Raw genomic sequence first — 13,097 nt, 5'->3', positions numbered from 1 at the left:
TTATTTTAAAATATTTTTTCTTAGGCATTACCTATTCACTTGGTTCCTCTGCTTCATGAGTTAATTTCATTCTTTATTGTCTGCCCGTGAATTTCGATCCACCTCAGACTTGCGTTTTGAATGGACTATAGATTGATGACCCAGGTGCTGTGATGGGACCCAATCTGGATGATTTTCTTCACTCAAACAACTAGGTTTTCCTACAAGTTAAATAAATTATAAGTTTGTATTGAAAATACGTTGTTTATTCATGAACTGAAAGAGAGTACAACATATACATATATTATTCATTCTTCAAGCTTATATGAAACTGTACATTCAGTTTCACTTATATATGGAAACAGAAAGATATTCTTCTTCTATACTCTTTGGTTTCTGATAATTGATTAAGCTAACCACATATCCCTTTTTTTCTTTAAAAGATCGTTAATATGTGGGTAATGCATAGATTTTGTCACAGTAGGTATACGAAAAAAACTAAGCTAATGGTCCCGATCTGCACGGCATCCACAATTCCAATTATGGTTAATTAACACAACACAACACAAATCCAATTATGGTTAATTAACCATAATACATGTTACAGGCATATTTCTTGCGGAATAAAACTTAGTTCTCACTATTCACTATATATTTCAAAAAAACTAAACGATATTTAACACCAATCAATGTCGAATATTCAGAAAAAGCTTCCAACAAACGTTGTTTGCCAACCATCAGCCATATTGACAGGTCGTTGAATTGCCTAATTGAAAGCTAGGTTAACAATGTTCTTTTCAAAATTGGTTTTTGAAATGCTTTAATGAAGTTAGAATTGCCTACCTTCGAGTTTTTATACATCTAACGACGTTAGTAGATGAATAAATGATTAAGTTGGTTAGAACATAACTCAAAAACTTCGAAATTTTTCGCCGCATTTCTTACTACTGGATTAGCATTCTACAGTAATCTATATACTTAAAGGAATTGGAACGTAGAAATAGTAAAAATAGGAGGTAGTAAAACGCTCTAAATGAGCCCGAAGGGCTCTGCGAGGGAACGAGAGCGGAGCCCGTCTCTATTGCGCAACGGCTACTAGATTATTTTTCCATATGCTCTGCCCAGATGATGGCCATTTTAGAGGCAAACAGAGAAATTAATCAAGATCAACGGCATCCATATCAACAGCATACGCTTCGCCGATGATACAGTGGTGCTAGCCGGCAGTCTCCCACACCTCCAGCGCTTGATGGATCTGGTTGTCGGGCACAACATACAGTATGGCCTTCACATGAATGTTAAAAAAACTAAGCTAGTTGTGTTCTCCAAGACACCGAAGCAAGCCATCCTCCAAATCAACAACGCAATAGTGGAGCAAGTGCCACCTATAACATACTCAGGAGCCCTTGTCAACGAGGCTAGTGACCCAAAAAAAGAAATCTCTTCAAGAATAGAACAAGCTAGACGGTCATTTCGATGATGAATCTTTTTGTCGATCGAAACTTGAGCTCACAACTCCGTGCGCGTATGGCTAAGAGGAAGGAGCTCATGACTACCATCAAGGAGCGAAAACTACAATACATAGGGCACGTCATGAGGAGGGAGCGTTACTGCGTCCCCCGATTGATCATCGAGGAAAAGATCGGTAGGCAGATCTTGACTCAAAGATCTGCGTCGATGACTCGAACGGACCTCTATAAAAATATTCAGAGGTGCGGTATCGCGCATTATAATAGCCAGTTGGATCGCCAACCTTCGAAGGGAGACGGCGGATTAAGAAGAAGAAGAAGAGAAATTAAGCGAAGAAATATTAAAAAGAGTATCATTTCAGAAACTAAGAGTGCTCTGAAAAGGATCACCAACTGGTCAATTTCGGCAAAACACGACTATATCTCTCTTTGTATAAGATCCAACCTACAATACTTACCTCAGAACCGCTTCTCCATACAACTAGTGTGAGTACCAAGCCACACTAACATAGAGGGTAATGACAGGGCAGATATTCTGGCTAAGCAGGATTCCAATGAGCCAACCTTCTTAAATCTTAAGGTGGACATCAAGGACTTCTGGCCGTTCTATAGGCTCAAAATATGGGAAAGGTGGAAACTAGAGTGGCTTGCCCAAATGAGGGGACGCTTTTTCACTCATTATACGGATGTTGCATACATAAAATGGTTTCATGGAGTCGACCTCCCAAGAGGAAACATTACCACCATCAATAGATTGAGGTCTAATCACTCTCCTCTCCGGCTCATTTATTCATAATTCACGTAATTGACTCAGATTTGTGTACTTGTGGAGACAGGGGTGATCTGCTTCACATATTTCTCGCCTGCCAAGATAATTTATTGAATTGCACTAGATTGTACTCAGACCTCACTAAATGTGAGTCAATTAAAAAGTATCCAATCAATATATATGACCTTATATTCTTTTAAAATCTTGCATTCACAGGATACTGTACAGGTTCCTGGTCAATTCTGGGATTAAATTGTAACATGTAACATTTGTGTTGTTGTGACCTTCTCCTACATCCAGAGCCAATTATCGTTATTTGGTGACTCCTCCGTGAAATAACAAAAAAAAAAACTGTACTAACTGGAAGACAACTGATTGACCCTTGTGAAGATTATGTCCTACAACAACAGTAGAATTCTTATACCCAAGGATTTGTTCCATGTGTAGATGGCTATCAGCCAGGCATATAGATAAAGAATAGAAGAAGAAGAAGAACTAATGTCGCGCATTCGCTTTAACGACAACTGCTAATATTTAACATTTCTTACTACTAACTTCAGAGGATTGGTGGGGGTTAGTTTTTGATGAAAAAATACCCTATAGGGGTATAGAAGTATAGAAGCAGTGAAAAGGTCTTGAAAACACTCCGATTTTTTGAGCCATATATTCAATCATACAGGTGACATGTTTCGGCAAGAATTCTCTGAAGCTCATCCTACTGGATTCAACTATAAGGGTTAGGGTTATTCCAGTATATTTTGGACTCGATCTATTATTATTGTGTCGACATGTTTGGGCCCATGGCCATCGTCAGAACACAATCTAAAAATATTACATAAGCAATAGATGTTGAAATAGACATTGAAATAGATGTTGAAATAACAAAATTAACAGTTTATCGAGGAACTGGTGTGCTGTCGAGGAAGGCCTCTATTATGATAAAACAGGTACGTTGTGTGGAGTCTTTTAAGACTGGGTCAAAAGTTGTCATTCGTACATTTTGTTAGGATAACCTTCACAATGATGAACACACACAGAAATTGTCAAATCTGAGACAAATGGACTACACCGGAATAAACCCACGGCACGAAATGTAGGCAAGAGGTGTTGTGAAGTAGGAGTAAAATGCACTGAAGCAATGTTGTCAAACATCGACCAAGGAAAACAAAAGAGGGAAACAGGTTATTGAAGAAGCATTTAACGTGTCGAACCTATCATTCCTCGAGTGTTTAAATATTTCCAACTCCTCCATTATACATTGTCTCAACCCATATGGGCAAGTGTGTAGCATTTCCATGTCATCAGCAGGACTGAAACAATGGCCGTTCTCCCTCAAGTGTACCCCGAAGACCGACCTGTTATTAGAGGAATACTTACTACTTTGCAGATGTTCCCGAACCCTTGTACCTATTGCTCTTCCACTTCGCCCAATGTACACGGCGGGGCAGCTCATCTCCCCGCAGCTGAGCTTATATACTCCACTCCTCTCAAGCTTAGGGATAGGTGTCTTGTTAGGAATCAAAATCTCGCCCAAAATATTCGTCGGTTTGAAAGCTATCTTGAGGCTAGCATGACGCGGCCACCAGCCACTTTGTTGGATATGGATCCAAAGACATGTTTCGGCTACTAGCCATTATCAAACCATGAATATCTACAATATAAATAAGCTAAAACTTAGAACGGAGAAAATAAGAATTTTGTATATGATAATATCATAAACAAATACGTTAATAAATCAATTAACAAATAACTAGAGTAAAACTCACGGTTTTAGGTTCCAAAATGGTCATGATAGGCAGTCATTAAAAGTTAAAACCATAGTTACAGGTGTCAATTAAAATTAAAAATCAAACATGCAGACTAGAAGTGATACGTCAAAAACAGAAACGTGGAACACAGAACAAAGTAGGTATTTGATCACGGATACAAACAAATAAAAGCAACATCTGCTTCAAGGCTCACTCAAGCTCGTGTGCTAGGTGGCAATAATTTATACGTTTCTTTTATATTATTCTTTAACAGTCCATTGATTGTGTTATATTGGTTGTTCCTTAAATGTTTGAATATTTCAACTTCCTCTGATATCTCCTGTTTAAACCCAAAATCACAATGATGTATCAATGTTTGAATATTTCAACTTCCTCTGATATCTCCTTTTTAAACCCAAAATCACAATGATGTATCAATCTCATATTGGTGTTAATGTCAAAGCAGTATTCCTCGTCTCTCAGGTGTGAACCGAAAATAGATTTATTGTTGTTGGGGTTTCTGAGGCTACTAAGATGTTCCTTTGTCCTGGATTCTATGGATCTCCCGCTCCTACCCACGTATATAGTGTTGCAGTCAGGATCACCACATTCGAGCCTGTAAACACCTGGTTTTTCTAGTTTATCTATAGGGGTTTTATTTTTGATCAAAATCTGTTGTAGAGTATTTTGCGATTTAAAGGATATCTTCGTATTCTCTATATTTCTCAGAACTCTTGCTATTTTATGAGATATACTTCCATAGTACGGAAGACTGCAAAATTTATCATTTGTTCTGTTAGTTCCGGGTTCAGAGATTGACTGGATGACTGCTGCCTCACTGGATTGTGTTTGTTTTTTCTTTTTCATCAGATTTTCAATAATATCCATTTTTGATAGCTATATATTTGAGAGTATTGACTTCTTTCTCGTAGGATTCTTCTTTCATAGGAATTCTCAGCAGCCAGTTCACATAAGTATTAAACGACGCCATCTTGTGACCCATGAAGTGGCAAGATGATCTGTCGATGGAAGGGTATGTTTGTGATGGCTTCCTAAATATATCAAATGCCAGTTTATTACAGTCTTTCATGATAGAAAGATCAGAAAAGTTACTTTTCCCCTTTGATTCCAATTCCAATGTGAAATTCATATTTTTATTAAGTATATCAATCCACTCAACAAAGTTTCAGTTCTTCCTCGCTTCCATTCCAACCTATCATAATATCATCCACGTATCTATACCCGAAAATAACTTTCTTCCTAAAAGGATTGCTTGTGTTGAATATTAATTTTCTTTCAAACCATGACATAAACAATTCTGCAAAAGGTGGTGACAAGCATTTCCCCATGCTCAATCCATCCTCCTGAACAAACATGTCATCTCCAAGCTTGAAGAAATTTTGATGAAGACATAATTCGGTAAGTCGGTATATACAGTCTTCCAGTCCGTTTGAGAACTGAGAACTGAATAGAATATTTTGGAAGATTTTCAGTATTTGCTGAACGGGTACCGTATTGAACAAGTTTTTGACATCAAAAGATGCGAGTATGGTATTATCAGGGATAAGAAAGTCTAAGTTTTATTACAAGCTCTGAGCTGTTAGTGATACTATAAACTAATTCAATATTCAAGTCGGAAAAAATGAACTTTGTCGAGTATTTGGAAATTTTGAAGGCAAGAGTTGCGCAGAATGAAACCACAGGTCTAATAGGTATTTCCGGTTTGTGAACTTTGGGGAGACCAAAGAGTCGGGGGGGTAATAAAGATTTCCAGTTTGCACAAAACAGGCGCTAGAGAGGATAGATATTTGTTAACACATGCTTCAGTTACCTTTTTGAAACCATTGTTGTTGAGGAAATCCAGCACTTTTCTTTCATAGTCACTCCTTTCAAGTATAACGAGGCAATCACCCTCGTCAGCTTTTGAAAAAAACTGGTTATTGTCAGCAATTTTTTCTTTAACAGATCTTAAGCTATGTATCAAGTTTGACAGATCTCTGGGTGACTCATTTCGGGTTTTCTTAAATTTATCAAGAGTAGAAATAATATGACTACGGACAATATTGACATTGTCCACCTTGTTTGCTCTAAAGAAGGTTTCTACGGCGACAACCAAGGTCGGAATTGAAAACTTCGAGCCCAAGTTCAGTAATTTTATCTCCTCATCACAAAAAACCGTATCTGTTAAATTGAGAATTATCTCACTGAACTTGACATTATCGAGGCCCTTTGGAATTTTGAACCACATTGACCTGATTCATTAAACGTGCAATTTTCCGCATCTGTATCTCGGAGTGTCTTTGATAGGCATTCAAAATTTTGGCATTGCTGGAACTCACCAAATTATGAAAATCTTTTTCAGACAACTGACATTTTAGGATTTCATTGACCGTGTTCAGTTTTTTCCTATTGTTCGGTATGTTGGTAACAACCCATTTCCATCAAAAAACCCTGAGCGTCGGGCATTTCTTACACTTTTTACTATATCAAGATATTTCAAATTCACAGGAGTGGTCTGGGGATAGTTTTTGATGCACAAAATATATCACCTTATGAGTCGTGTTCAGTATGTTGGTATTTTTTACACCATTTGCTGTATCAAGATTGTTCAACTTCAGGGGGTTGGTGGTGGATCAGTTTTTGATGCACGAATTATTCCACCCTATTGACTGTGTTCATAATGTTCGAAATAACTCATTTGTATCAAAAAACACCGAACAACATGTATTTTTAAATTATATATAGTATGAGCGAAATTGAAAAAATCTTTGCTGCCTTCACACCCGTGATATTCGCTTGTTCTTCGCATATACGTATCCTTTAAATTTTGCAGCATTCGCTTAGAGAATAACTGTTAAATTAACATTGAAGTGTGTTGGAAACTCAGTCATGTGTTCTTCGAAACAATGTTTTGCTATTTTAAACGCAAAAGCAATATATTCTCCTTTTCACACTACATGATTTTCATCTTATAAAAAAATACTGTTGAGAAGGTATAATTTAAATTATTTGGATAACTATACAAAAGTAAAATAATGATATGTGTTGAGGCTCCAGAGTTAATTAAATGATGATTTTTATAGTTTTTGTTATCTACACAATAATTATGGTATTGAGTTGATGAAATTTCAGCTTTCCTTTTATCAAATTTCACTATTATATCAATAAACGATATAGCGCTGCTCCAATAAAAATCATGTGATTACAACAATAGTACTAAGTCGATAAATTCAACCTAAGATATTTACTCAAATTCTCTACTGTTAGTACAGTATTTCCCCGTAGTCAGAAAAGTTTTGTGTTTCCTTTGTACATTTCATTCATTAGTAGTACTTTTGTGCCAAAATTTTCTGAGTCGTGAATTATTTCGGTGAATACTTTTACATTTTTTTCCACTTTCAGTTTCTTCCCCTCCAACAACATCGGCAAAAAGTACGACTGCCGAAACACCTGAGAAAATTAAGCATTTGTGGGGTAATTCCCGCCTGAATACGAGTCTTCTCAGCAATTTATCTTCCTTGACTCATATTCTCATCGAAGGTGAGTACATTCAACTTTCTAATATTGAAAACACGAATAAAAGTTTTTTCGTTGTTTTGTACAATTAAAACTTCGGAATGGAGCCATATTTTTATCAATATGTGGTTTTCTGCAGATTGATGTTCAAGTTAGCTGCTGATCCGAAAAAAATGATTTGTAATATAGTATAGATTATAGGTATGTCCTATTAAACATTGATGCTGTCTGTTGATCTGCTCCCTATTTATTCTCATACATGAACCTAAAGATTCTACTATTTCAGCATGTGAAACCTGTTTTTCCAAAGTAATTTAAGGTCGAATAGATGTGAAAGTACAAAATATGTGGAGGACTGAATTCAATTTCACCCAACTGTACTCTGCACGAATTTGTCGAATCTACTATACTCAACTGTACTTTACCTTTGAGTATTCAAGGGGTTGACACTCAATAACTTTACTCCACTTTTTTAAAGACTAAAGCCCTTCTTGGAGAGTTCCCTTTCGAACAGTCAAAGTGCAGTGAAAAACGATTGGCCAAAACTTTCAAAAGAAGTTGATTATGTTCACATGACGTGCAAAATACTCAAACAAAGTCAGATATTCAAAAATTACAAACATTTACATGTATCAGTATACAATATACAGATTCAGTATAAATTAGATAATTTTCGCTAGGTCTAAAAAATTGCACTAATCGAATAATTTAGATGAAGATGGGACTGCGAACCTGTTTAGTTTTCGTTTCAGGATATTATTATTATAGCACCAGCACCTGGATCCAAAAGTTAATCTAAGCAGTGATTTTCGAGGAAAAATAAAAGAAAAAATATCAGATAGATACCATATATCTAGTGGGGTGGATCTATGACTAGATGAGTTCAGAAAAAAGAAAGAACAAAATATAACTGTAAGATCGCAGAGAATCAGATGTATAATGTCTATAGCTTGTAGATCGGTTAGAAGTAATTTTTTCTACAACGTAAATAATCTTTTTTATTCAAGTCAACAATCAACAACAACCTCATAATATGTCGTGCAATTACCCGAAACCCGACTACTCCTCAAAAGCACGCATGACCAATCAGACATTCGACAGGTGCATTAAAAGGAGTATACCTGAAATTGGTACTTGGTGTCGAATTTGTGCCAAAACATAGATCAATCATTAGGATTTCACTGACAACTTAGTTTACTGTTCAGTTCAATTATCTATCAGTTTATTCATTCAATATTGTGTTCTAATTGCCGAAAGATATACTTCTCTTTCTCATGATTGTGTTTCAATATATATCAGAAAGTTGACATTAAGGGTTTTCACCATTGTTCCAGTGAATTGACCTATCTTTGAAATCTTACAAATAATTATCATCAAATAGTGTTTCTGTCTTCTATCGTTGTGCATTGAATTGCCGAATATGGCTTTATTCTTTATAGAATATAGAATGTAAAACTCTATTATAGAATGTAAAAACTACAAACAAACTCATGTTTATACGGGATGATAATATCAATGTGAATCTAAAAATTGACGAAACTTCTGATTCGAGGATATGAAAACTACCTAATTTTTTTTCACTTATAGGTCCCAGGAAGCCGCACATATTAGATGGGAAGAAAAACTCTGAACGGGAGTTTTCAGACACAAAAATGAAGAACGACGTTCTCGGAGATATCGCAACGAAGTCATCAAGTAATATAGCAATTATTATTTTGAATTTTATTTATGTCTTATTTATTATGTCTCTATTTCCTTTCGTCACAAAGCCAAAGAAAGAAGGAGTATTTGAGCCTTGAAGGGTTCTTATATTCAGAAATTCAAGACTCATTTTGATAGGATCATTTTTAATTTTTATGAAAATAGCTGAAGCCAGTTTCAATTTTGAACTAGTACCATTTTTCTGAAAATCGCTCGTGAACAAGCCCAAATAATGAAATGTGACGCTGCAGTGTATACTCAGTAATAGGTCTTATGAAACCTCTATTTTTCAATAACGGTAAATAACATACAGAGTGAGTAAAACATAACGTACGAAACTCATATATTCGGTGTTTAACATTTTGTATAAAAGAGCTCGGGCAGATCCATTATTTTATTTAAAATTACACAACTTTTCATGCATGACTGAGTTTCTCATGCCCTGTCTATGAGGAGTCAAGGGAAGTTGAGGTTTTCCAAATGCAACTCTTACTTTTTGTGTCAGAAGTGGAAACACTTTTTATTGCTGCGGTTGATTAGTTCATCAATATGGTTCCTCTCAAACCTTTCTTTTATTATAGGGATGAAATAGTTGGACTTAGTGAATTTTTTCAAGTATTTTGAGATAGAGTAGTACTTGATGAAGATTCAGAAAAACCTATCACTTACACATTCGTTTGTTTGTGTAAGTGCGATTTTTATTTCAGGCAATTTATCAATTATCACTCTACGGAAAGGAAGTGTTTTCAAAAGCAAAAAAACATAAGACAGTCCTGGGATGTAAGTCGTTGACGGAAAAATCCATAAAAAATTAAGAACTCGAATTCGGTATTTCGTCCACATAATGAAAAAAATGAAAAACCCATAAAGGGTTAAAATAAAAAAACAAAAAAAGAACGGTGCGAACAGACTCATAATTTTTTAGGTCTGATTGCGACTGTGTGACCTCCTGTGACTGAAGAGACTCAAACGTGACATATAGATCCTTCCACACTCCGGGATGGATATTCACCAACTAGCTCTGGCCGCCGCTGTATCCTTCTCTAGTCTCCATTATAAATGTGTATCAAAGACCTCCACTGTCACCTGTCTAACGCTAGTTACGATTGGCATTACCTTACTGATTTTAGGGAATGATATAGTATATCCTTAAACCGCTTATAATGGCCTGGTTTCCGGGCTCCCACTGTGAATTCTCTATACAGAGCTATTTTGGGGAGTATTGTGTCTTGCATCCTCAGAATGTGGCCGCTCCATCTGAGTCGGGCCCTCGTTACTTGAGTCTCAACTGTTGTATAACTCGCGCGTTGCAAGACTTCTGCATTCGAAACTTTGTGGAACCATCTGTCTTAGATTACGTTTTTGCGTTTGTTCAAGCTGTTTAATATGTCGCCTGTAGGGTATCCAGCTTTCGCTTCCGTAAAGAAGCGTTGGGAGGACCACTGATTTGTAAGCAGCTGTCTTGGTCTTCAGATTGAGGTCGTGACCTTGAAACACTATGTCCTTTAGCTTCCAGAATGCCCGTAATGCCGAATTGATGCGGTTGTGTATTTCACTGTCTAGGTTAGCCCTACTATTTATGAAGCTTCCAAAGTATTTGAACTGCTCGACGTGTTTTAGAGTTTCTTTTCCCAGGCTGATATCTTTTTGAAGGCTTTCTGGACTTACCAGAATTTTGGTTTTGTCGACATTCAGTCTAAGGCGTAAAGCCTTGTATATAGGTGTCCAACATTATCTGTAGATCCGTGATAAACTTTGTAACGGGCTTTTGCTCTGAGGCGCTTCAGGTTGAATATTCCTCCATCAAATCTGAATCTTATTCCAACACTTCTTACAGGCATAATCGTGTAAGCGATTATTGAGACAGCTATGGCGAAAATATTGAATAGTAAAGGCGCTAACACGCAGCTTTGTTTTATTCCACAGTTGATTAAGAAATGATCGGAGCTATTATGCTGTATACTCAAATCGATGTAGACTGTACCTCGATTTGGTCGAAAGACGCACTGGGATTCAGGTAATGGCTTTTCAGGAGTGGATTCAAAGGATTAGCCATAATCTTCGAGAGAATTTTGCCGGCCACACTGGGCAACGATATGCCCCTGTAATTGTTGCAATTTGACGTATCGCCTTTGTTCTTATAGAGGTTGATAACTAAAGCGTCTCTGAAGTCTCGTGACACATCTCCGTGTTCCAAGATCTTGCGGAATAGTGTCAGCAGGGTATTGACAATGTCTTCATTTAGGGCTTTGAATATCTCCGCTGGAATGCCGTCTAGACCAGGTGACTTATCATTTTTCATATTTCTTATCGCACTTATGATTTCCGACATTGAGATTTCGTCATCAAGCGATGTCATCGGACTATACGCGGGGAGCAGGTCTGAAATGGATAAATCCGAGTCGTTATTTTGATTCAAGACGTGTGAGTAAGGCTCCTTCCATCTTTCGAGAATTTTTCTATCGTCAGTTAGCATAGTTTCATGATCATCTCTTTCAGGAAAGTTAGCTATTCTGCTTGGACCATAAACAGTTTTGATACCTTCGAAAAAACGCCTGTAGTCATGGTTATTCGCGTAAGCTTGTATTTCCCTAGCTTTTTCTTTCCACCAGCTATCCTTGATTTTTCTTATTTCTTGACGGATCTCGCGTTTTATGTTTATAAATCTATTTTGAGCTGCAACATCGCCAGGTTTGTTAATTGCTGTTTTCATCGCTTTACGTTTTGCCTCCAAAAGTGGTGCGATATGAGTTTCGCTGTCGGCGAACCAGTCTGGGGATTTTCGGGAGCGTTCTATGCCCAGTATTTCTTTCGCTGTATTTGTAAGTGATGGTTTGAAGCGGAGCCAATGACTCTCAATGTCGTCGTTATAATCCGGTGGTGTTAGGCTATCTTTGACGGCAGCTGTGAATATTTTCTTTGTTTTGTAGTTGTAGATTTTTAAGGCGCTCTCTTAGTAACTTAGGCTTGCGTTGGTATTTTGAGATCATGGAGATTACCAGCCTATGATCAGTCCAGCACTCCAGATCTAGATCTGCTCTGGGTTTAGTGACCAACTCTCTTTGAGATCTTCAATTCGAGCATTCTACTATTCAGTCCGTAGACTGTACGAAATTTTTAGGAATATTCATTGACCGCAATTTGAGGTGAGAGCAGCAAATAGATGCTCTCTGAAATGAAATTTATAGATCATGCAACGCCTTTTTTCGTATTAAAAAATCCCTGCCTTACTCGACGTTGCTTTTATTTACTACGGCCTAGTATACTGCCACCTCTAAAACAACGTCATATTTTCTCCGTACAGAGCGAGAGATTGTGCATTGCTCAAAAGAGAGTCATGCGAATCATGTTCGCCAACCTTTACAGAGATTCTTCTAGACCATTCCTTGTGGCTTGCAGGATTCTTACATTTCCGTGTATTTATATTTTGAATGTGCTAGTTATGGAGAGTAGAGAGAAAGAGAACGATCGCTGCTTTGAGACCACAGATTTTTTGTCCCTTAAAATATGTACCAATAGAGTTGTTCATGCTTTTGCCAATAGCCGCGCTGACGATCACGAGAGTGCGAAATTTTGATTTACACTAATCAAATTGTAGTTGGCTCGTTGGCTGAGTGAATTGTTTCCCTGGTGACAGATGATAGGAATATTATTATTTTCGATTTTTGATAAGAGAATAACATATGAACATGGTGAAATGTTGAAGCGTGCGCTAGTATAAGAGTGTTTTGGCATCGGAAAGAAAAGGAGAAGAGATAAAATTTCCGAGAGCATTTTTGAGAGAAAATTGGAAAAAACCTTATCTCAAGAATCGACTCCGAATCAATTTGTGTGTTAAGAGCACTTTTGCGATGAAGATATCAAAAAGATGATGGATTCATTATAAACGAAATCGAAATTGTCATCCCTCGTGAG

General features: G+C 37.0%; 1 protein-coding gene across 4 annotated transcripts in view; it reads left to right on the top strand.

Moving 5' to 3' along the window:
- The window catches only part of LOC123321548 (neurotrimin-like), a 652,977-nt gene that overhangs the window by 608,239 nt on the left and 31,641 nt on the right, over positions 1-13,097 (top strand). For all 4 annotated transcript variants that reach the window (XM_044909213.1, XM_044909212.1, XM_044909214.1 and 1 more), the window contains 2 exons: positions 7,368-7,505; positions 9,069-9,176. In XM_044909213.1, coding sequence (XP_044765148.1) covers positions 7,368-7,505; positions 9,069-9,176 — 246 coding nt within the window. The remainder of the gene's footprint in view (positions 1-7,367; positions 7,506-9,068; positions 9,177-13,097) is intronic.

This window comes from Coccinella septempunctata, chromosome X, assembly GCF_907165205.1.
Source record: "Coccinella septempunctata chromosome X, icCocSept1.1, whole genome shotgun sequence".
NCBI lineage: Eukaryota > Metazoa > Arthropoda > Insecta > Coleoptera > Coccinellidae > Coccinella > Coccinella septempunctata.
Note: the sequence above shows the minus strand (reverse complement) of the source record. Positions and strands in the feature narration are given on the sequence as shown.